Source organism: Camelus ferus, chromosome 6, assembly GCF_009834535.1.
Source record: "Camelus ferus isolate YT-003-E chromosome 6, BCGSAC_Cfer_1.0, whole genome shotgun sequence".
NCBI classification, from domain to species: Eukaryota; Metazoa; Chordata; class Mammalia; order Artiodactyla; family Camelidae; genus Camelus; species Camelus ferus.
Window position 1 is genome coordinate 60,591,057 of NC_045701.1, and position 26,200 is coordinate 60,617,256.

The window sequence follows — 26,200 nt, forward strand, 5'->3', positions numbered from 1 at the left end:
CAGCAGATGGTAGAGGGAGCATCACGTGGTCACTAATAACACTCAGTCTGGAACAAGACCACCTAGCTTTGAGTCTTGGTTCCACTGTTTGTTACCTGTATGACTGTGGCAAATTACCTCACGGTGCCTCTGTTTTCCCACCCACAGAACGGGCATAATGAAGCACCGATTTCATGGGGTTGCTGTGAGGAGTAAATAAGTTGGCATATGCAGAGTTGTCTGGCGGTGTCTGGCGCACAGTAAGTGCTGTGTGTGGGGTTGCTTTCATTACTGTGACGGCACCACTGTTGACGCCTGTTGCTACCCAGCGGTTTTTAGGGGGGATGATAGGTTTCCTTTTGAGACAGAGAATTCCCTGAGACCCTTGGGGAGTGAGGCTTAGAATAGCATGTGCAGCTGTATTTATAATCCCACGAGGAGCAATGGGCCAGTTACACTGCAGCCTGGGCGTATCCCCTCCCGCGTGGTCTCTTCGTCCCGTTGCTATTCTGTTTTCACAAAGGAAGCAGCCTCCTGGCAGTTTCAGGGTGGAGGTGGCAGAGCCCCCTCTTACCTTACTCTGAAAAGTCACTCGATGCGGCTCTGGTGTCCTGATGCAGTGATGTCAGATGATATGCACAGAGACTGAGAACATAGGTTCTATGTTCAAGTCCCAGTTTTGTTACTTTGCTCAATGTACTGCCTAGGGCAAGTTGCTTAACTTTTGTGCTCTGTTTCCCATTTCCATGATGGAAATGATAACAATCCTACTTCATGGTGTTGCTGTGATGATTCAATGAGATAATACATGCAAAGTCCTAGGACCGTGCCTGGCCTAGAGTACATGTTTAGTAAATGGGAAACATTATAATTGCTGTTACAGTTATGATATCGAGTGAGGAGAATCTGTGTTTTGTATATGACCACTGACTGGCAAAAAAAAAAAATCAGGACAGGTAAACTAATGAATTCTAATTATTGATTTTATGCATGAGGAGATACCCATGGAGTGACTCACTTAATTTGAAACTGATGACTTATGACTATTTAAATTTTAAAAAACTGGCCTAGTAATACAAGTGGAATGGAATCTCAGAGTTGGAAAAAGTGCCAGAGGCTATCTAACCCAGCCACCTCTGCGGTGCATCTGTCCCCCTGACCACCTCCCAGGTGCTTAGCTGGTCCTATACTCTAAAGGTGGAGGGAGTTTAATTTTGGTCCTGTTGGTCTCTGGATCTCCTCCGTGTGTGATGGTCCATCTCACCCCAGAGTGCTGTGCCCAGTCCACTGAGACATGGGGAGACTGTCCCTTGTAATGATGTTCTGTTGGGTCAGTAGTAGAGTCGCTTCTGACACTTAGCTTTTCCGACCCTACCATGATGCTGGCCACAGCCAGCACCAGAACTGAGTGACCTGAAAATGATGCACTCTTATGTTCTTGGGCCAGCTGCTCCCTAATAGAAACACTGAATGTTGTTGCCTGTCTAGAAAGTTTGGAGTCAGAGAATTTAAATCTAGAAAAGACCTGGGAAATTATCCAGACATCAGAAATGGTCCACAGATGAAGAAACAGGGTCAGAGAGGTTATGGAACTTGGCCACATAGACTCAGTTTGCTGATGTGAGTATACACAATAAGAGTTCCTTCTCCTGCCTCTCCCCAGTTCTCTAGCATAGCGATTAGAACCATGAAGAAGAGCAGGCCAGGCACAGGGACCCATGTGTGAGTGTGAGGGGTGGCGCTCAGGCTGGGGAGAAAACCCTGGGTGTTCACCAATTTGTTCAATGTTTCACAAGTGTTTATTCAGTACTTACTATGTAGCAGGCATTGTTATACATAATGTAGAGACATCAGTTAACAAAACAGGTGATGTCTTTATTTCCATGGAAGTTATGGGGGAGAAGAAAGAAGGAGAGTACAGTGAACAGGACTGCTTAAAGTAGGACCATCCAGGAAGTGTGTGACAGTCAAGCCAAGACCTGAGAGGTGAGAGCAGCCAGCCAGGTGTAAATACGTGGGGGAGGGAGGGTTTCAGGCCGAAGGACCAATGCATGCGCGGGCAGGGATGACCAGGGCCAGCTGAAGAAACTGAAAGAGGGCCAGCCAGTGTGCTGGGGGCAGGATGTGGCAGGGAAGTGGTACGAATAATGCAGAGGGTGTTTGGGTGGGTTACTGATGCTGAGAAAGGCATTTCTGATATAAACTAGTTATTTATTTATTTATTTTTTAAACACACATACAATGTGGTATCTCTTTTCAAAACTAGGAAGCATTTGGAAGATCTCAGTTGCTAATTTCTCTGCAGTGGGGTCTGTGGTGGGGCTGGGCTCTGTGTGTTTTACTAACTGACATGAGGCAGAGAACACCTTCTCCGTCATCACTGACCGGAGCTGCAACCTAACAAGTCAGTGGCTGCCCAGCTCAACAAGGGGGCTCATTATGCTGGTTGGTGGGGGGGTGGTCCCAGCGGCTTCTCCTGGGTTCTAGCTGTGTATTTCTAATGACCCTCATGAGCTTTCTTTTCCTGTCTCATTCCTTTGGACTCAAGTTTATGTTTCAAAAGTGCTTTATTTTATTTATTTTTTGAGATATATATATATATATAATTGAAGTATAGTCAGTTTACAGTGTTGTGTCAGTTTCTGGTGTACAGCATACTTTTTAGTCATACGTGAACATACACATACTCGTTTTCATGTTCTTTTCACCATGTTACTGCATGATACTGAATATAGTTCCCTCTGCTATACAGTAGAAACTGGTTGTTTATCTATTTTATATATATTATTTAGTATCTGCAAATCTCAAACTCCCAATTTATCCCTTCCCACCCCCTTCAAAAGTGCTTTAAATTCTTTCTACCTAGCTTCGGCCTCCTTTGATCCAGAGTAATTGCCCACGTGCTCCTATTTCTCCAGATTATCTCTGTCTGTTTTCTTGTGGGCCCCATAGGAGACTCACGACTCTTGTTTGCTTCCAGTTAACAGCTTTGGAGATGATGAGGAGCTGTCCACATCTTCTGACAGCGATGAGGAGGTGATCAAACAGTTTGAAATTTCTGTGTCCCGGTCCCAGAGTTTCCGCTCAGGAGCATCTGAGAAAGGAAAGCAGACAAGGTTGGAGCAGAAACGAAAACCCAGCCACTGGCTCTCTACCCACAAAGAGGACCACATGAAAGTGTCCACCTGTGAAGGTACTCTTTGCATCAAACCCTTCCTTTATCTAGACCAGGGATGGCTGATGGTAGGAATGTTTTGGAGTCACTGCACTTGCATCTGAGTCTAGAGATGAAAAAAAAAAAAGAAAGAAAAGAAAAAAGAGAGAGAGAGACAGGATCCAGAGGCTGGGACAGGGCAAAAAGGCAGCTTCAAACCTCCCTGGGAGCCTCATGCAGAGGGAACAGATCAGGAGTGCCAAAGTCTTGAGCCTGATTGGTGAGACCCCTTCCTCCATTGTAGGCTGCTGCTTTGTACATTTGAACACTGATGATTAGAATGGTATTTATCAAGCTTTATAAAATCTTGCTCCCTTCTGACAAGTGCCAAAATTTTACATACCTGGTCTGCTGACATTGTGCCTTTGCTCCCATTTGGAAACCTAGATTCGATTTTCGACAGATCTATGTAACCTCAGGAGATTTTTGACACCTTTCTTTTAATGTTTTGCATTATTAAAACAATAGGTATACTTCATCTCCCAAATAAAAATATGACTCATAATAGTATTGAATCACCTTTTACAAACAACACATGCCCTGCACACTCTCCCTCATTCCCTGTAGTTTCCGGACCCTGCCCGCGTGAGAATTCCTGGGCAAGAGCAGGTCTCATGCCGTCCTCCATTCTTGTACTAAGTTTCCGCTTCACAAAGAGGGAGGAAGACACTCGGAGGTAGGGTCAGCACAGCTTGTGATGACAGGTCGGTCTTGTTAAGAGTCCTTCTCCCTCCCCACTGTGTGCACAAAAGAACCTGGAAAAAGAACAGTACAATATATCTTCGTGTTTTCCCCAGTGAAGGTCAGGCATCTCTCTGACTCCTTTCTGCCCAGAACTCTGAATAGGCACAGCACATTGGAACAGGGAAGGGTCTGTGAAGTGTATTTGGTAAAAAGCCAGAGAAAATGTCATGCTGCCCACTCTAGTGACCTGGTCTAAATGACCTGGGTTCTCTAATCTTTTCCTGCTTTCCTTTGCATCCATGGTCAGTCCAGTAATGGGAGCATGGTTGATCTTCCTTATTTTTCAACACTGAGCAGTGAAAGACAAACAGGAGAGCTCAGAATGGTAGAGGGTAGCAAAGGAATGCCTGATTTGATGATGTGGATGAGACAAGCAGAGAAAGAACAAAGGTGGATAATTAGTGAAAAGAACCCTATTTTTCAGCAGGACTATAATAATTTACCACCCATCTTGTGCTTCTACTTACTGAGATGGGCCAACATAGCATTTTATTGCTCTTCCTTTTTTTAACCCAAGGTAACAAAGAGATAAACGCCTGATGCAGATGTAACCAAAGTGTAGTTTCAGTAGCTAATGACCCTCAGCATCTCCTCACCCCCTCTCCAGCCTTCCTCTCTCTGCTGTTACCTCCCAGCAAATGGTAGCTAATGAAGGTTAATAGCAGTTGATCCCCTATAAGTAGCTTGTTTAATTCTAAAGCTAATGGCCCCATTTCCCAGAAGCCCAAGTGTCTAGTTTCTGATTTATATGGACGGTCAGTGTTCTGATACTTCTGACAAATGCTCTAACCCTTAGCCTTGCTGGAATTAGCAACGACTTTTGTCATAACCAGTGTGATTCTGAATTTTTTTTGACAGATGGAGATAGGAAGGGTCAACTTCTCTCCACTGGAGGGAAGGAAAAATTCACTACATGGAATGAATTAACCTATAGATGTTGAAGAAAATCAGGATATTCATAGGAATGATTAATGGCATGCTAAATTTTAAGTTATCAAATGCCATGGAAATGTTAATAAATTTATTGTATGATTTTTTTTCAGTGTCATTTCTTTTCGTTCATCTTTAGATCAGTGTATTTGTTTCAGCAGTAAAGATAATGAAAAGATTAAGCACGGACCCCAGAGAGGATTTTTTATTTTTGCCTAGTCTCTATTTAGCTCTTTTTTACCCTTAAACATGATTTTCTAAGATCAGATTTAATTGTAGACAATTCTTCCACTTAAAAATGCATCCAAAATGTTGGACCAGTGAAATTCAAGTTCCCAGTCCAAGTAAAACTATGTTCATATTCCAGGCAAGTTCTCTCATGTCACGTATCAGATTTAGTGTTGTGCATTAATTGTCCCTGTATTCCTGATAATGCCAGAGGGTTTAGACTGAGTGGCTCTGGATTCAGAGGCTGCCCATCAGGTCTTTAGGGATGAAAGGTGGGCTGCAGAATAATAGTCCTCTTATTGGGGCTTTTTGTCTGTTTGTTTTTGAGCAAAGCCTTATTTTTGCTGGTGGAATATTTAGTTTTTCAGGTGTTTAAAAAAAAAAAAAAAAAAGCTAGTCATGTTCTTCCTGGTATCATTTAGAACGGGTCAATTATCCCCAGAGTTTGTGCTCAGTTTTGTTTGGGATGGTGCGTCAGTTAAGATTTCCTAGGTGTCAAGGGGATTTCAGGGTGACAGATAGACATTGTTTTCTATTCTCTTTTTTTATTTATTCTAATTTAGTCAGTTTACAATGTTGTGTCAATTTCTGGTGTACAGCATAATGTTTCAGTCATCCATATACATATATATATGTTCCTTTTCATATTCTTTTTCATTATAGGTTACTACAAGATATTGTATATAGTTCCCTGTGCTATACAGTATAAACTTGTTGTTTATCTGTTTTATATACAGTAGTTAGTACCTGCAAATCCAAACTCCAACTTAGCCCTTTCCTCTCCCTTTCCCCCACTGGTAACCATAAGTTTGTTTTCTATGTCTGTTTCTATTTTGTAAATAAGTTCGTTTGTGTCTTTTTAAATTTTATTTTACTTTTTTTTTTTTAGATTTCACATACAAGTGGTATCATACGATGTTTTTCTTTCTCTTTCTGGCTTACTTCACTTAGAATAATGATCTCCAGGTCCATCCATGTTGTTGCAAATGGCATTATTTTATTTTTTATGGCTGAGTAGTGTTCCAATATATAAATATACCACAACTTGATATATATATTTCAAGAGATTTATTGCAAAGAACTGGCTTATGTGGTTGTTGGGGCTGAGCAGACAACTGGAATACCCAGCTCTTCAATCCATCGGCCTGACCATTGGAAGGGATAGGCTGAAACTCTCAGGTATGCACTGAAGCTGCTGTCCATAGATGAAATTTCTTCTCCCCCAGAGATGCTTCAGTTCTCTTGAGGCCTTCCAATGGACTGATTATGTGGGATAATTCCCTTTACTGAATGTCAACTGCTTAAGGGCTTTCATTATACCTATAGAAATGCCTTCACAGCAGCACCTAAATTAGTGTTTGATTGAATAATTGAGGCCTGTAGCAAAGTTGACACAGAAAACTGACCATCACAGATAGTAAGCGGAGGTATTTGTGTGTGGGTGGTGGAGGGAGAGGTTTGGGTGTAGTAAAGAACGTCATTAGATGATACAGTTACACTCCATCAAAGTGGGATATGGACTAAAAAAATTCCAGAACTGCCCTGCTAAAATAAATATGGTTGATGTGACATAATTATGACCTATAATTTCTAAGAAGCCAGGGTACACTTCTCGACAACAGGCAATTACTTCTCCGTGTGTATTTAAGGTGACATGATCTTCTGTAATTTAAGGCACAGGCAGACTGCTTTATGTAACGGTGAGTCACCTTTCCTCCCCTCCCCCTCCTTGTTCCTTGACTTGTACCCAGATCTGCCTTTCTAATTCATTCCTTGCTTGCCTGTCAAGGAAAATGGTTTGTTACGTTAATATAGTTCGTATGTTTTTCAATTATGAATAGCTTTTCAAGGCTTTAATGTAGCCTTTGAAAATTCCCTTATTACTGATCTAAGTATTATCACCATAGGAGTTGAAGTCATGAGACAATTTTATGGGGGTAATTTCTTGGCAAAGTTAGATTTTGTGCTGCGATCCTGCTGGCTGCTACGCACGTTGATGGATGACCTGCTGTTTAATAGGACATTTCGTGTTCATGTATGTGAGGAGTGGATGTGCTAATTAGAGCCTGGGAAGAAAATTCTGCTCTACGTCATAGGGTTTTGCATATGGAATATCCCTTGTTCTGTCATTTTCTGTGGCCTTTTTTTAGTGTGTTTGCCAAATAACAAAGTATGAATGTAAAGATTTTCATGGCGTCCTTTGAGAGAGTTTCCAAGAGCCCTGAAGTGGATTATTAAGAATAACAAGGCAGATGGGGAACTGCTCAGTGGCTTACTATGGTTTTGCAAAACCCCAAACCAGGAGTCTGCAGTTGTTCCCTGAAAACCGTCTTCTCGAAGATGTTTTTATATGGCCTGCATTGGGTGATTATATATTTTTAAGTTTGTGTGTTTATTATATATAGGTGGGTCATGTATTGTGTGGCAAACCACTGTCACCATCACTCCATATTGCTGCACACCTGGCTGTTTCAAATATTTATCTGTGTAGCCCTGAAAGTTATTTGAGATTTAGTGAAACCCCCTGATGGATAAAGATTCTGCAGTATATGGATGTGGATTAGGGCCTTCAGGGACCTTACGTTCTAACTCAGATTTTAAGGCCAATGGTGGGAAATAAGTGCTGAATTTATGGTACATACTTTGCCATCCTCACTCATCTTTTCTATATCTCTAATTTTCTATCATTTTGGGATGAGGGCTACTGGAGAAGAGTGGAGGCCCAAGAGATGAGACATCCTTGGCTACTTTCTGGGTCTGGGAGGCAAGTTAGGGTGCAAACTGTTGCTTAGGAAGACACTGTCAGTTTTTCCTTACTATCTGAGGGTTAATCACCAGACATTGATGAAGAGGAAGGGGATAAATGGAGTCGGGGAGTACAGAGAGAGAGAAAATAGAATGGCACTAAGGTCTGAGAGAAACACAGAGTCCGAAGGAGTCAAGGAAGATTCAGGAGTTGTCGAGGCTTTGGATGGTCAGGAAGGAAAGGACAGGAGGGAAGACGTGAGGACCACAGTGAACAAAAATACACAACTAGCATTTTTCATGAGGCTGTGGGACCACAGGTGACAAGGAGTTGGGAGGTAATAGTGAATGGGGCTTGCTGGGTTGGATGAGGCCAGACAGGTAGGCAAGGCTAGTGTTTATGGAACGTGTGGCGGTTGCCAGGCAGATGTTATTTCATGTGTCCACAAGGACTCTCTGATGACTTCTATCATCATTTTATAGATAAGGAGACAAAGGTTAAGGCAGTTCAAATGTTCAGGTTCTTAATGCAGAGCTAGTATTTAAACCCAGATCATCTGAATCCAAGTCCAGTGTTCTTTCCATGGATCAAGTAGAGAACTTTTTACCTGAGAGAACTACTGAAGCCTTTTGAGCAGGTGAAATATGGTGAACGTGGGAAAGAGAAGGAAGAATGGTAAAGCCAGGAGAATGCATGACCTCTGTAGCCAGTTACCATTCTTGCTATTTTTTTAGATCCATCCCAAAAGTCTTGTGTCCATTGACTCCAACCACACGCTCATGTGTTTATTTTATCCTTCTGACATAAATACACATCCTTTATACTCATATCATTAGAAAGTATTAAACTTTCTTGAACCCTACATGATGAACTAATGGGTTTTTACGGTTTATGTTTATCGACCATACAGGTGAGGTGAAGTTATATTTCTGCAGGTGTTATTTGGTAAGTTTTGTTTCTGAGGACTTGATTGGTATAGTTGTTAATTTCTCCAGAGGAAAAGATGTGACATAATCAGGCATTTGAAAGAGTCTTCTTATTGCAAATCTAGGTTTGGATGGAGGCAGCCAACTGAATTATTCTGAGAATCTGTCTTATGTTGAAGATGTTCCCATCTCTGCCCACTCACAGTCCCCCTGTGAGGTGGGGGACACCAGGCACCATGGTTCACCTTCCCAAGAGATCAGTGTGGTCCGTAGCCTCAGCCAGCAGTCCACAGAGGGCAGCTTGGAGACGGAGACAGCTTGTAATAACCGAGGATTTGAAGATTCCTGTGCCACTGACAGCTCCTCAGTGTGGAGTCCAGAGGCAAGTTGTTTGTTTTCCATGCTTTCCTTGCTTGAGTGTTGTGTGCTCTCTGGTTAGTCGCTCTCCTCTTCCTCCCCTTCCCCCTTCTCATTCTCGCAAGAAAAAAAATTTCTCCAAAAAGGAAGCATTGCTTTGGAAAACAAATACCTAAAGAGTCTTTAATGAAAATACATTTTTGTTCAGATGACCAAGGCCTAGCCCCTGTGTATACCAATCAAGGAATCATAAATAAACTTCTATCAAAATGGAAAAATAAAAGGAAGAAAGGTGGTAGAATGAACCCTGCAACCATTAGGCTTCTTTTTTTTTTACATCAAGGAGTTTTTAGTTCTTTAGAGAGACTGGTTTATTTCCTTCATGGTTTCAATTAAGTGGAATCTATTTTTATTTACACCAAATCTTGAGCTGTGATTTGTTAAATATGAGAATTATTTGAAGATGAAAATACAATGGCCCTCCCAATGAAATTATACAAGATATTATGCTGAAGATCTTGCGGTATGAGTGTGCTTGTCAGCTCTGAATTGAATTAAACGTCTAGGAGATGGCATGGGTCTATAATGACCCTCTGGCCATTGACTTTGCTTTTTGGATAAATCCTGATAAAAGATGAGTCTTCTAAATCTCCTTTTCAATTGAGAAACTTAGTCCAGAATGTGCTAACCATCCAGAAGTATGACTGGAGGTAATGATGATAGAAGCTATCATTTTAGGGGCATTTCCTCTGTGCCAGGAGCCGTGATAAGGATTTTACACACGTTGTTTTTATCTTACAGGTGCTTATGGGCTTATGGTTGTTCTTTATTAGCTAGATCCCTCTTATTATGATTCTGTGACATTAAGAGATATTAAATAATGGTATCTAATGTCTACTTTGACATTAACTTTGATGAAATAAGTCATATAAGTATGTAAAACTTAAATTTGTGCATATAGAGGAAGGAGAAGGGTGAATGGATTTTGTTAGCATCAGTCTAACTGAGAAAATATACAAGATGAATCTCTTACTAGGACCTGGACTGTCATACACACACCGCATGCTCATCGAGGAAAAGAGAAAAAAAATCACATAGAAAGTTGTGTTGCAGAGCCTGACTGCTAAGGGATCAGGGCATGTAGAGAGAGCGTAAGGAGGTGGCCCAGGTACACGTGTGCCTTTGTGTTGTGTTACTGCTGAGGACCAGGTACGGCAACTCAGATATGTGGTTTGTGGCTGGATAAAAGCAACCCTTCACGCAGAGACACCCAAAGCTATCAACCTTAGATGTTTTGTTAAAAAAAATTCTGCTGCTCTGCTGGTTTGCTGCCAAGAGTCCTATCAAATCCCACACAATAACACTGAACATTTAAAAATCCAATGCTTTTTGGCTCTCTCACTGCAGAAACAAAACAGAACTGTTTACCTACCTATTGACAGTCTGTCCCCTTGATAACTGTACCATCAGGCTTGGAGTTGCTTTCTGCAGGTAACCTCCCATCTGCCTGCCTCATGGCGCTTTAATAGAAGACTTGGTGTTGAGGGCACTAAATGTTCTCAGCCTCCAGAAATACCCAGACATCTCTGTGTGCTCCATTCAACCTCCTGTCTATTTTGAGACAAAAACTGTAATTTGGTGCTCCTACAGTAGAACCTCAAATGTGCCTCGGAGGCAGTTCCTGTAAATGCCTGCTTCGCAGGCTTACCTTGCCTTTTGAGAATTGATTTATTTGCCTTTTAGCCGTATTAAGAAGCCTGTCTTCCCCTCCGTATCTGTCATCGGGAACGTATAGTGGGTCTGTTTACCTTGGGCCATGCTGATGACATCAACACTATCTTACTAAAACAGAATGGCTTTCCGCTTGATCCAGAGATCTTTAAATCTTCATGGGTTTTGACAATGTGGTGCAAATATTCCCACCTTAAAAAAAAAAAAAAAAACAAAAAACAAAAACCCGGAATGCAAGAGCTAAAGGAATCATTTCTTTTGCCTCAGAGGGAAGCTGGTCCTGCAGGGTGACTACCTGTTAGGCTGCCAGTTTTTCAGACACTGCTGTTCTCTGCTGGAAAAGGCCATCGACTTCTTCCTGCAGACCCAAGGCTTGGGAGGAAGGCAGTGGGAGGAAGGCAGTGGGAGGGTGGCCGGTGGTTTTGAGCACCCAGGGAGGCGGCTGTCCCACTTTTCATCTCTCCTTTCCGCTGATTAACTGATTGGCCTTGAGAAGTTAATTAAAATCTGCCAAATGGGGATAAAAATGAAGAGCTTTTTACCTTGTAGGAAGGTCAGATGGATTAGCGGCATTAACAGTACCCGCAGGAGGAACGCCTTTAGTTGCCTGGTGATAGGTAAAGTGTGTTGGAATAATTAATTGCTCTGAAAATACCTACCTTCACATATCTTGGTCTCCAATCAACCCAGAAAGAGGCCACAAAGCCCAGTTTTCATGGACCCCTTAGATCATCCCCATCCAGAGCCTGGCCGTTGCCTAGAGCTGTGTCTGGCTAAGGGTTCTGAGGACCGTTGTTTTAGAGCCTTCCCCAGGACTTCACCACAGACCTGCAGATGGAGAGAGCATCTATCTGAATAGAGAGCCTGACAGACAAGTGGAGAGATGTTTGTTAACTAGGGTATTTTTACCTTGGCATCGAAGTAGATGACAAAACTAGAACTGTTAGATAATATTAACAGCAGGAGCTTGAAAGGATGTAAAATTCAAAGTAGTGTGTGTTTCCAACTCTCACCTCCCATCTTATTCCCTCTTCATCTCACACACTTACTATGTGTGTCAGTAGCTAGGTGAGGGGTTTGTGGGAGAAGGAGGTAGACATGATGGTTCCATGTAAGGTTTGGGACTTTGAACATTAGTACTGGCAAATCCTGGGTAGTTCTGGGTGGGCATATGACGTTGGGGCAAAGGAGTGAGTTACTTAGCCTTTCTAAGCCTTAGTTCCTTTCCCCATAAAATGAAAATAGTGAAATATCCAACTCATTAGGTTCATATGAATATTTTAAGAGGTGGTGTTTCGTAGCTGGATTTCCCCAAAGCTGAGCCTGCTTTGTTAGGACCTGCAGTCCCAGGGAACAAGACTGAAGGTCAAGGGGAGTGAGGCAGGGAAGGAAAGGCCTCCAGGGGGCCACCGCTCTCTGTGACTCCTGGCTTGAGCTTGTGGAGCTGTGCCCTAAGAAGCTGTGCAAGCTAACCTCAGGACATCTGTCCAAGGGGAGAAAAGTCTACCACGTGGGGCGTTAAGCCCCCCCCACACACACACTCTGGAGTTTATATACATGAGTGCAAAGCAGGACTGTGTAACTTTGCAAGCCTTGGCATCAACAGAGAGGCATGTGGCTGGAGCTGAGAGTTACATTGCACAGGCGGGAGGTAGGACGTCGTTGGGTTGTACCAGGCTGAAGCCAGACAGAGCCCAGACAGGCTGTGCCCGAAGGGAAGATGGAACAAGAGGGGAGGCCAAGAAGGCCTGAAGTGCATAAGAGCGGGCTTTTACAGTCCATCAAGGGTTTAGTGTGGGACCTGGCATAAGGGAGTGTTTAGTGGGTGTTAGCTGTTATGACTTATGGTCCAGCAAGCAATATAGGATAGGCAGAAATAGATGGGAGTTTTAACAGAAGACTGTGACTTGATTTTTGTTCCGTCTAATTCCTTGGAGACTTGCTTCTAATATTATATCTACACCAGTCAGTTGTCTTCAGAAGTCTCTATAGCAACCACTTTTATCACTTGAAACTAAGTCCTTCTGAACAGAAACACTCACACGTGAAGGCATGCTCAGAGTAAAGGATGTAAGATGCTTCCCTTATTTTGCAAGGAGCGTATATTTTTTTTGGTAGACTAATGAGCATCTCAAAAGAGAGGGCATTTATTAGATGTCTACTATGTGTCGAGTCCTTTATTTGTCACAACAACCTCTAAAGGAGCTATCATCCCCGTTTTCCTGTTGTGGAGAACAGAAAGCGGGAAGGATTAAATAATCTTCCCAAGGCCCTAGAGGTAGTAAGTGGCAGACCTGGGATTCCTGAGGACATCCTTCAGTTAAGCTCTGCGGGGAAGCTTCATTGATGAATATGCACCTTTGAGGTGTATGATTATGTTTTCAAAAATAAAGAATTCTTTAAATTAGCAAAGTTGATGTTCAGTTACATAAAGAAGAACTGATTCTGATTTACGATAAGAATCAGACCAAAGTTTAGGTCTGAGTAAGAGTCATGCCTGCAGAGGAGAAGTCAAATTACGTTGCTGTTGCTAATAGTCTGTTAGATGGTTCATGGTAGTAAATGCTGTTCAGCTTGGTTCAGTGAGGTCGTCAGTCTGACTGGCGGAGGTGAGTGGCTGTCTAAGAGTACTATTTCATAATGAGGGACCATGTTTGAAAACAGGTAGCATCAGTCCAGTGATGGGAACATACATCTGTGATGTCCTCTCTGAGCCAGATATTTCCCCACATCTGTTAAGACCTCACAGCGACACTCTGTCCATCAGCTCCCTTCATGCTCGTTTTTCAGGGAGAGTACGGAAAGGGTGGCCTGTTTGGTCAGGGCCAGAAAGCTAGTCAGTGGAAGAGTTATGATTTCAACCCAGGCGTCCCATCTGCAAGCCCCGTGTTGCTGTTTGCACAGTGGTGCTGGGGAGGCCCTCCTAAACCCTAGCTACTCCAAGAGTGATGCAAGGCCAGTTGAGATGTCCTTGTGGCCTGAGAAATGCTGCATCTCAGGCCTGACCCCAGTCCTACTGAATGAGAATTCCCAGATGATTCAGGGTCACTCAAATGTAGAAGGTCTGTCCTTTTCTGCCATGTAGATTGAACATCTGCTGAAGGGTCGCCTGCCCGTGACCCCCACTATGGTTCTTGTCTGTGGGAGGTCCTGTCTCGGAGAGCCCAGGCCCAGGCTGAACCATTCTCCTGGGGACTCAAGGAAAATTTACCTCTTGGCAGTTGCAAAATTGACTCATTTTCAGACTTAGTGTCTCAGTTTCAATGATGGGATCAGTTTTGCTTTTTTTGAGAGGCTGTGTATATGGGAGCACTTTGCAAATGTAAAAGCTTTGTTCGTTCATTCCAGAAGCATTCATGAAGGCTCACCATATGCCTAGCATTGTACCCTCAAGGAATTCATAAGCCAGTGGAGAGAGAGACCAGAAAGCAGACCTTTCTAATGTATAGGGATATGTGCTAGAAGTCCAAAAGTGTGGGATTCTGAAGGAGCACAGAGGGACACCATTTTCCCAAAATGTACTAGGCATCATTCCATTCCTAATCTTTTGCTCTGTCTGCAGCAGGGACAGGACACGACCAATTTTCAGGTGCCATCTGGGGTCCTGGAGCCCATCTCAAAATGTGGTGACCTGGATGTCATCTTTGAATACAGAGCTGCCAGCCAGAAGCTCATAGTGACCATTGTAAGAGCACATGGCCTCCCGGATAAAGACAGAAGCGGTGTCAACTCCTGGCAAGTTCACGTAGTGCTGCTTCCCAGTAAGAGACAGAGGGGCAGGACAAGCATACAGAGAGGGCCCAACCCCTTCTTCAAGGAGAAAGTCACCTTCGCCAAGTTGGAGCCCAGAGAGGTGGCTGCCTGCGCCGTCCGCTTCCGCCTGTACGCTGCCCGCAAGATGACCCGGGAGAGAATGATGGGAGAGAGGCTGTTCTATCTCAGCCACCTGCACCAGGAAGGGGAAATGAGAGTGACTCTGGTTCTGGAGCCAAGAAGTAACATCAGTGTGAGTGTGTTAAATGGTGCCACTAATGATGTGGGTTGTTTGAGGATCTGGAATTGTCAGCCCTTGATTTAGTGCCTTCAGCCTGTGAATGCAAACACCTTAATTGAATTTTCCATTTGGCTCTTCTCATCCTCATAAGCCATGATTTGCACTTCATGGTAGAATGTGCCCGTAGTCCCTGTAACCTGACGGATGTGTTCCCTGTCCGTTTTAGGGAATGACAGCCTCAGTGTGAAAGAGGCGTGGGAAAACCAGGAGAGGTGGCTTAGCCTTCTGGGTAGCTGATACGTGGTCCTGCCACCCGTCCCCCTGCCCTTCCCCCAGGATGCATTGTGATGAATCTCGGAGATGGGACTTTCAAAGTGGGGTCTTTAACAAGTGTGCCTGAGCTCTAGCCACTTTTCAGACCTTCCATTTATATGACTGGGCTTCTCTCACATGCCCTGTCCTTTGTGTCCTTGGGGTTTTAAGGAAAGACAGCACAGCTTTTATGTCTACAAGATAGGTAACCCACTACTGCCGTGGGTTATATGTCATCCAGCGTGAGGATCTTCTTTTGAAAATTATGTAAAAGATCAGGTAGCTATCTTGGGCTCTTGGGCCAATCAGCCATCCATTCGAAAATGTTTCCTGAGTACCTACTATATGTCAGGTGCTGTACAGGCAAAGGGGACAGAGGGAAGAACAAAACAGGTGATGCTGTTGCTTGTAAGCAAAGCTTACAGTCTGGTGGAGCAGGGCGACAGTAGACAACCAGGGTGCTCAAGGAGAGAGTGGCAGGGGCTGCTGTTGGTTTAGAGGGTCAGAGAAGGTATGTTTAGGTGGTGATACAACACAGAACTCAAGGAGTCGAGGGAGCCAGACTGGGGACCATTGGAGGACACGGATTCCAGATGGGGGACTGGCATATGCAGACATCAGGAGAAAGAGCCTGCCAGGTCTGAGGAAGAGGAAAGGAGCCAACAAGTCCAGAGCGTGGTGATGGGAGATCCAGGTGCTTACATTTTTTATTAGCTGTCTCACAATATCTCCAGGCTCAAAATCCTGATTTTTGCCTCACTCCATCTATTTTACCTGCTGTCTTCCCATCTTGGCTAAAGGCAGTCTCATGCTTTCAGTTGCTCAGATCAAAAATCTTAGAAGTCATTTGTGACTTCTCTCCCTTCCACCTGAAACCCTATGAGCTCTGTATCCAGAATTCAGCCAGAGCCTGGCTCTCTGCTGAGTTATTGAAGTGGCCTCCTGGTTGTCTCCTGGCTTCTGTCTTTGCCCCTGGAGACTATTCCCAACACAGGGGCCAGAAGGAGCCTTTTAAAACATAACCCAGATCATGTCTCACGTCTGTTCAAATCCCTCTTTTTTTTTTTTTAAGCGCTGAGTAAAGTAGATCTGAAATCCTGGGAAACAGGAGGCACAGGAGGTCAGAGGAATCCTGCACTAGAAAGCATGGAGGAGATGTGGTCACCCCCTTGTTTCTCTATGCCAGGCCCCCTGCTGTGTGGTGAGAACACAGAGTCTAGTGGGGGGAATGAGTCAGTGTGAAAGAACTTTGGTGGTAAAGATGCCTCCATTCACAAGTTATTTGTTGAGCCTGATTAGAAGCCAGACACTGGGCCATGCACTGTGGACTGGAAGATTGGTAAGGATTCAGAATTTGATGGGGGAGGCAAGGTATGCAGTGAAAGGTGCCACCATGGACACTTCTGCAGAAGCGGAGTGAATATTTCATTGTTGGATTGTCATCATCTGGACAGCGGGGGCTCTAAGGCATGTATCAAAACCACCTAGCCCTCTGGTTTACCAATCGTGGCCCATGAAAGCCTCCGTGGGCTCTTCAGGGATGCCCATGGCTTGGTCAACAGGATATTTTCCTAAGACATGAAAAATATTTAATTCCTTTTGATACATTTATTAATTGGGGTTCCTGACAAGAGGTTTTTAGGAAATGACTTCAGAAGCTGAGAAGACTCAGTTTTGAGCAAAGCGTGATGCACCTGTTTCTGATGGAGGAGGTGGTGTCCATGGAAGGCTGGCTGGCCTGCCCCTCACAGCCCAGTCCCACTCGTGCTTCTTGAGTGAGAGCTGATGATCTGCTGTGCACGCCTCCTCCCAGCGTGTCTGGTGCAGAAAGGTGGGCACTTGAAGAAGCACTTGTATGAATATATAACAGAAAGTGTGAGCTCCCCTGGGCTTCCCTGGTGCCTGCAGGTCTCTAAGATTCACAGTCCATGTGTCAGTGTCCTTATTCAGCAGCTGTCCAAGCACTCATTTCCTTCCTTCCTTCCTTCCTCCTTCCTTCCTCCCTCCCTCCCTCCTCCATTCCTTCCTCCGTTCTCCCCTTCCCCTCTTCCGCACTTCCCCCCTTCCCCCATCCTACAATATAAAAGCACACATTTGTTCATTTTGTTTGTTTTCTTATTTGGGGGAGGTAATTAGGTTTATTCATTTGTTTATATTGGAGGAGGTACTGGGGATTGAACCCAGGACCTCATGCATGCTAAGCATGCACTCTACCGCTTGAGCTATGCCCTCCCTAAGCACTCATTTTCAATGGAATTCATTTCCTTAGGAGGAAAAATGTTGCATCTGCCATATTCCTGACAACCTTAAGAAGCAGAAGTAGAAGAGAAATGTTCTCTGGGGTGGTAGACGGCCAGTGGTCATTTCTAGCGAAGACAAAAATGCCTCTTGTGTGGCTCCGCTCATCCAGAAGCTGTGGAGAACAGAAACAAAACTCGTGCCTGCAGTGGATGGCTTCCATAGAAACACTGGAGCCCCAATGACCCAGGAGGGAATTTTGGTCTATATCCAATGTATTATTAGCTCTCCATGTATCTTCGAGGGTTTGATTTACACCAGTAATAACATCTTTGTCCGTTTTGTCTTTAGAGAGGAAATAGTGAGTAGAGTCAGCCCTTGAAACAAAAGTGTCAGCGAATAACGCAGGGGATCCGGGGCAGGACTGTGCTCCCCGGGCCCATTATCATTCACACCAAGTGCGCCATTAGTAATCTTTGGCAGCAGCGGAGACCAGGGCCACAATTTCCCCAAACATAACATGGGCTTTCTGGGAGGGAGAAGCGTGCAGCCAGGGCCAATGGATCCTTTGTTGTTCTTCCCCCCCAGGGTGGAGAGTCTCCGCTCAGCCCATCTGCAGTTTCTCAGAGTGATAGCGCTTCATCCATGCAGTCGCTGTCACATGGAGGGGCGCCAGAGCTGTTGGTGGGGCTGTCGTACAATGCCACAACGGGGCGATTATCCTGTGGAAGTGATCAAAGGCAGCCATTTCCGAAACCTCGCTGTGAGCAGAGCGCCTGGTAAGTGCCAGTCTGTACGCCCAGCTCTGGTCCTCCCAGGGACAGGTGGAAGGCTGTCTCTGCTTTCATCTTAATTCTTTAACTTGTACAAAAAAGCATTCTTGGGGTGACTTAGATGCGTTTTTACAAAGCGAGACCTCTGGGTTTTCCCAGCGCCTTTCTATCTGATTAGATTGAAGGCTTCTTCCCTATTTGGATGCATCTTGATACAAAATAGGCTGACCTCTGTGTGTTTATCATTAAAGGGGAAAGAATGATGTCTTTTGAGCAACAAAATGTGTGTAGACAATTAAAATCTGCTAATAGGTCCAAGGCCCTCAAACACCTTTAAAGAAGCAGAGCTCAGTCTTTGGAACCAGGCAGATCTGGAATCTCATTCCAGTTCTACTCATTCACCCACCAGCTTTTCTCTGATCCTATACAATTTACCTTTTGCTTCTGAATCTCAGTAGACTTATCTGAAAGAAAGGAATATGAGTAGTAACTTCCTCATGGGTTGTTCTGAGGTTTAAATAAAATGGTTTGTGTAGAATATTCAGCATAGTGCCTAACACATAGTGAGCATTCAGCAAATGTGAGCCGTTACGTTGTTGATGGAGAAAGGGGTGGAGCAGAAGGATCTGGGGCAATCAGGCCAGACTCACTAGGGGAGCTATCGCTTCCTAGATTGCCCCTGGAAAGAGCAGCTCAAGACATACTCCCATAGCTGCTGTCCAGGGCTCAGGAGGCCAGAATGAAAGTGCTGCTGTGGCCAATAGCCTGAATTGCCTCTCAATACCCAAGAAGCTGGAGATTGAACCTTGGAATAATGCTGCTCAAAAATTAGCTCACTTTTAATGATCTTACTTGTCAGCAGAAATAGCTTGAGAAAGGGCAGGAAGAAGGTTTTTGCCTTACTTCTGACTTCTGGATCTCATGCAAGCACATCTAATCAGAGGAACCTAATTTATATCTAGAATTCTAGCTGCAAGAGAGTCTGGAAAATATCGTTCAGTTTCCAGTCTTTGGGGTCCAGGAAGATAAACTAGAAGTGGGTAGAGTGGGGGGCTAAGTGAGTTTGTCCACCACAGACACCTGAGTCTTCCTGAAATAAGGATGAGGTCAATAATAACGTGATGGTCTGCAAGCGGCAATGGACTCTGGATTCAATTGTCAGTGTTGGGTGAAAAGCCAACTGTAGAAAGAGGTCCTATGACCAGTTCTGGGCTCTCACTCTTTCTAGTGTTTGTGCTGCTACCCACCATGTCTCTGTTCAAGAGTATCTTGTTAGTCTGTCTGTGTTAAAGCCATTAGAGCACATTAGTAAGGAAAGCCCAGCACTCTGGATAACAGAAGAGACCAGGGGCATAAGATATATTCAGTGTCAATGCCCAGAACCAGGTAAGAGCTATTTAAAATGCATAATAGGTGCTGATAGTTAAATGCATGGGTAGAATCTCTTTTCTAGGTACAATTTTTTAAAAATAGCTATAGATTTACTGCTTTTTCCTTCAAAGCTTTTGCTGGTCTCTTTCCCTGTCTTCCTGAGACTTGGTGAGATCTGAACAGTTTGTGGGGAAGAACATGGTGCGGCTGCAGAGAATGGTGCGGAGGTGGATCGCACAGTCATGGCCTATTCTACCCCATGCGGGAAGCTTTAATTTGCATACTGGGTGGTGCCAGGGGAGAAGGACAGCATGGTGGCTAAGAAAGCATCAGCTGGAGGGCATCAAACTGAGGTGTGACTTCAGGGTCTTTGCCACTTACTGGCTGTGAGTTACTGAAATTTTCTAACTCTCAGTTTCCTCATCTGTAAAATGGGGTCATAATAATATATACGTTCTAGGTAGGGATACTGCATATAAAGCTGTGATGTTGGGGATGATGCTCTTGTATCTTCATACATTTCTATGTAAAAGGAAATGTGCCAAAGAGGAAATTCTTACAACACACATTTAAAACTGAATAGGGAAAAAAAGGCAAGTCCCAATTCTGGAATTGATTTTATTCCAGAAATTTAAGTCAGTTAGGCATTTATGACATGATTTTTCGTAGACTAGTACTGCAGTTTAACTTAAAGTGTATCGGGCGTACTGTATCTTTGCAACCAAAGGAATAGAAGACAATGTTGCTGTGATGCTATTAATTAAAGCAGAAACCCGAGTGAAGACAAAAGTTTTTTGTTTACCTAGAATGTTGGTACTTGAGGAAAAGCCAGTTTAATTAGGAAGGGTTCAGAAAGTGGAAGGTTCTTTTGTGAAGATTCTGAAAGGGACCTCTTGGTACTTTCAAGGGCTTGAGATGCTGACGACATTGGGTCTTCATTATGTTCCACTTCATTACGCCACTAGCAGGACTTTGGCAGTCGTGGATACGGTTTTAGTCCCCATAGGCAAGAGGATAAGAGAAAGGAGGAGGGAACAAGGGCTTGATGAGGTAACTGAGCAGCATTAGAAGAAAGACAGGGAGAAGGAGGAAGGATGCAGGCTGGGAGATGAATGGGCCTGGTTGCGGGGAATGGGAGAGGGGGCTGCCAAGTGCACTCATCTCCCCAGTGAAGGTGGAGGGTGGGCAGGGGTCGCCCCAGAGCCCTGCATCAGGGTCCACCCCCAGGGAGCTGCCTGCCAGGGGAGAGGCATGGGTAGGAACATGTGTATGTGAGGGCCACACATCCTATGCTTGAGACCCTCTCAGCTCAGGGCAGTGACCTCCTCTGTAGAGAGGGGACATCAGTCCTGCCCTGCAGGGCAGCTCTGATACTGTGAAGAATGATTCCTAGGGAAGCCCGAAGAAAAAGGGGTTGAGCCTGAGTGCTGGGAACTTCTCTTCTCCAGAATATTGACAGCTCTAAATCTTGTTGGAAACAGACAAAGGCTGGGATTTGGCAGTGAGAATCTTTTGCCTCAAAATGTATCATGAAACAAAAGGTAACTTGGAACTTGCCAACTTGATCCGGTCAGATGACTGTTCTGATATTTAAAAATTTTTTTTCTAAGCAAGCAGAGGACAGGTGGACAAAGAATAGACAAAGTTTCTCTCCTCTTTTAGGATTGTCAAAGAAATAAGCCACTGAGATGTAAGTTCCCCTCCTCAAACTTCTGAGGTACATCCTTGGGGAGGAAGGCTCAGTGAGAGGCAGGTTTTGATCTGATAGGCAGGAGCTAGTGGTTGCATTTGTAGAGAAATGAGACTCCATGACATCACCCCCCAAGAGTGGCTAAAACTAAAAAATGCTGATTCCCCCAAGTGCTGGTGAGGAGGTGGAGGATACATTCTTGGTGGGAGGATAAAATGGAACAACATTTTGGGAAAAGGCCTGGCTGTTTCTTACACAATTAAACATGCACTGAAAATCCAGCAGTTCCATTCTTAGGGATTTACCCAGAAGTTTAAAAAAAAAAAAAGACCTGGGCAAGAATGTCTGTAGCAGTTTTATTCATAATATGCAAAAATTGCAAAGAGCCCTCTTGTTCTCATGAATGAATAAACAAATTAAGATATATTTTATAGTGGAATACTATTCAGTGATGAAAAGTGAATGATATTAACTGAGGCATTCAACAACATGGAGGAATCTCAAAAGCATATTGAGTACCTACTGCATGATCCCATTTATTTGAAGTTCTGAAACAAGCAAAACTCATTTACATATACTGAAAAGCAGAAGGATTGCTGCAGGATTGGTATTGGTATCAGGATGGACTAGGCAGGAACATGAGGGAATATTCTGGAGTGATATTTGCATTGTCCATTTCACTGTATGTAAATCTTACCTTAAAATAGAAAAGAACCATAAAATATTGAACTCTAATTAATAAAATGCATGCTGAAATGTTTAGGGGTAAAGAGCAATGATGGTGACAACTATGATGGATTGATGGATAGAAGAATAGATATATGAGAGGGCAAATTCAGGCTACTGTAACAAAAACACCATACATAGACTAGGTGGCTTAGACAATAGAAATTTATTTCTCACATTTCTGGAGGTTGAGAATTCCAATATCAAGGTGCCAGTTGATTCAGTTCCTAGTGAGAACCCTCCTCCTGGTTTGCAGACAAACATCTTGCTGTATCCTTAGATGGTGAAGAGAGAGAACATCTCTTTCATGTCTCTTCCTATAAAGGCACCAATCTCATGCATGAGGGCTCTACTGTCATGTCCTAATTACCTCCTAAAAGTCCCACGTCCAAATATTATCACATTAGAGATTAGGACTTCAACATACGAATTTAGGGAGGACACATACCTTCAGTCCCTAGCACAAATGGAGCAAAATATAACAATTGAAGAATCTAGGTGATGGATATATGGGTGTTCACTGTATAATTATTTCAAATTTTCAGGGTATTTGAAATTTTTAGTTATAAAATATTAGGCATAAAAAGTTGATCTGGTCTGAAATAGTTCATCTGGGTCAGGTGCTAAAAATAAAATGAGTTTTAGCCATTGATAGTGGCTACTGTGGTGGGCATTATATTATTTTTTATTATGTTGACATCTCAAGTCCCAACCTTATTCCCCTGACTCAGCCTTGGAAAGGATAGACAGGGTACCAAGAAAATAAACCTGAGGGCATCTTATGTACCATCCTTCATAAACCACATCCATCCCAAGACAAAGTGTGTGGCTAGGCTTTTCTTTATTTCTAACTTTAACCTTTTCTTTAGATAGACAGACAGATTTTTATATCGACATCCTTTCTTTCCTTACCTTTCCTTCCTTCTTTCCTTCCTTCCTTCTGAAAATGCTCATATTATAAAATTTTAAATATGTATATAAAAACATATATACACAAATAAATATAGACATATAAATGTATGCTTTTTTAAATCTTAGATGGGCTAGGGAAAATGAAATAGGCTATTTGAAAATTACTGAAACTATCCCATAGGACCTATTCAGAAATAACATATAAACGAGGTAACAAAATGAACTAATCTTAGCTCAAGTCAGGTAACACCATGTTAGGAACCATTCAAGGCACTTTCAAGGGAAAACTTGAATTAGTGTTGTCATTGTTGCTGTTAGATGGTACAGGCTAGTCTACAAATTTGATGGCAAGGGGTAGTGCACGCATCTGTACCTGGCAGATGGTCCAGCCACTTACAGTGTCCAGTAGACATCTGAAATCCTGATATGCATTTACAGATGCTTTGGAAAAAGTTACCATTGAGAATTAGAAACATTTGATTATCTTTCTAATTTGCCTTCATGGGAAAGCAATTCACTAACAGTTTAGCAGCTCCATTCTGTTCTTTTTTGGGGCCTGCCAACTGGTTATTGCATGGTCCCGATATTTGATTTAACCTCTCCGAACTTCATTTCCTTCCTTATTAAGTGAGTTTAACAAGCTAATGTTACTGATACAAGTCTACATTAAAAAAAAGTTAGCTATTCTGTTGGCAGGTTCTCTTTCTCCATCCTTCTGCATTGTGGTACTGCATTGTGTATATGTGTGTATATATACACACTTGTCAAAAATTATCATTAAGATGCTCCCCTCCAGTTAAAAACAATAAGTTCCCCAGACTCTCAGCATGTGCATGATTCACCACATGTGATAATTACATCCCAAATGATAATACTTAGGACAGCAGCAGCATATTAACCTCATTAGACACTCACAATGGCAGAGACTAGAGGAAGGAAAAACACAAAAGCAAATCAAGCTGCCTCGTATTTAGTGTGAAGAACCAGTGGGATGCAGGAGATGGGTACACTTTACGGATGAAGGGCAAGAAAACAAGGACTACGTGGACATGACCAGATAGGGGACATACCACCTTCTTTTAAAATCCTGGTCCAGTGTTAAGTATAGTGAGTACTTATTAATAGCCACTGTGTGCTTTGAATTAGAGCCAATTCACATGAAGATTTCTATGTTGCACTAACTTATCAAGTGCATAGGTGATGTTCCTTTACTTACATCAACTCATTTAATTCTCACAATATCAAAGTTAGAAAATCTGAAAAGTAATAGGGGGGAAAATACAGTTACCGTGGCATATGAGATACACCTCAATAAAGCTGATTTTAGAAAAAAACCCACAGCTTTCTGCAGAATAATGACAGACTAAGGACGGACTTACTAACAGCGATGATAGAAGCCCAAGGACAAGGGAGAATATCATCAAAGGCTTAAGAGGAAAACTCTCAACTTGCTATGCTTTTCAAGTGAAGGAAAAATAAATCTCTTTCAGAAGATTTGAAAGGGCTTATCACTGGAAGAGCTACTAACTGATGTTATTTCAGGAAGAAAGAAATGGAACTTTGAAGGAAATAGTGAGGTGGAAGAAGGAAAAATGAACAAAAACAACAAAAATGTCAACATGGAGGTAAACATTAGCCCCTATGTACTACAGAAAACTAAAACAGCAACAATAGGAAACAACGACTAGTACCGAGACCACAACAACAACGTGGAAATGAGATTCTAGGCAGAAATAAAAAGATGCGAAGGATGCAAAGAGGAGATGGAAGTTGAAGAAATCTGAGGCCCTCGTGTTGTTTAAAAAGAGGGTAGAGGTACTGATTTATTTTAGATGTTAAATCAAGTGTACATGTTAACATTTTAATCCAACTTTCTAACCAGCAGAGGGAATAAATTAAAATGAAAGTTCAGTTAATCTAAGAGAAAGCAGAAAGATATTTAAAAGCCTGCAAAATACAGAATAGATAGCACAAGCCACAACAATAAAAATAAATCAAAATATATCCATGATCATAATAAATGTAAAGGGACTAAAACTGCTATGTAAAAGATAGAGACAACATTAGATTAATATTTCTCTTCCTCCTAATCTTTCCCTGTCCCCATCCTCACATCCTGTCACATACACTGCAGTTTATATTGGGCCCACCTAGCTTCATAACATATAAGAGGAAAAAATACTCATTACCAACAAATTGGGCTTAGCTCAGGAATGCAAGAATGATTTAACATTAGGAAAAATCTAGTGTAGTTCACCATACCAGCTGATTTATGAGAAAACCTGATTATCTCAACAGCTGCGAAATAAGCTTTTGATAAAATGCACTATCCATTATTGATAAAAATAACTCACAGCAGATGAATAATAGAAGGGGTGTTAGTATAGGCAAGGCTATGATGCAGTATCAAATCCCGCAGAGCTCGTGGCTTCCAGCGAAGGTTTGTTTCTCCCTTGCATCACAGTCCAAAGTCAGGCAGGTGACTCTCCTCCAGGGTATACAGATTCTTTCCATTAAATGAGGTGATATTACTTTCAAAATGTGACCTGCATTGTTGTCATGGAAGGGGAAGAGACAGCATGGGAGATTTCTGGCTTGGGTGGGAGTGGTTGACTCTAGCTGTGATTGAAGGTACTATTTATCACATCTCGTATTCCATTACTCAAAACTCAGTCACGTGGCCCAGTCAACTCAAATCTGATGTGGAGCCTACATCCTTAATTTGATACTTGACCTGAATCACTATCACATTATTCACCTGAGAAGGTTTACTGGGCCTTTGTTGTTCGACACCTTTTAAAATCCATCTCTTGCTCTATGGAGGTCTAGAAGCAGTGAAATGTTCCAACCACAGAAAAGTCTGAATTTCATTATCCTCTGTTTTTCCTTACACATTGGCCAGTTCTTTCCCAAGCTTATTTTTCACGTCTCCCCACCCCCCAAATGAAGTCAGCAATACAGAAGATACACTTTGAACATTCTGTTTTTCAGTCTTAGAGCAATAAACATTAGGCATATGCTCTTCTTCCAAGGTATAGCAGGTGGCAGTTTAACCATCACATAATAGGGATGATGGGTCTCCACTATTCTAACCTCTGATAGTATTTTCTTCATCATCTGGTACCCAACTTCCAGGCCAATGGTTTTTCCTATGTTTTTATTTTGGTAACATTTCCATTCAGATTACCAATTACTGTATCAGTCAGATTTTGTTGGGAAATTACAAAATACTGTAGGTATCTTGAGTCAGGAGTTGTTTGTTGAAGGTTTTAAGCATGGAAAGGCAGGGGTCTGAAGGTCAGGAAGGCCCTCTCCAGGAAATCCAGAAG

General features: G+C 42.9%; 1 protein-coding gene across 1 annotated transcript in view; it reads left to right on the forward strand.

Moving 5' to 3' along the window:
* Nucleotides 1-26,200, forward strand: part of SYT16 (synaptotagmin 16) — a 224,177-nt gene that overhangs the window by 189,991 nt on the left and 7,986 nt on the right. Inside the window, 5 exon segments of the mRNA XM_032482148.1 lie at nt 2,960-3,172; nt 8,893-9,149; nt 14,418-14,861; nt 17,988-18,122; nt 18,124-18,178. Of these exon segments, the coding sequence (XP_032338039.1) occupies nt 2,960-3,172; nt 8,893-9,149; nt 14,418-14,861; nt 17,988-18,122; nt 18,124-18,178 (1,104 nt within the window).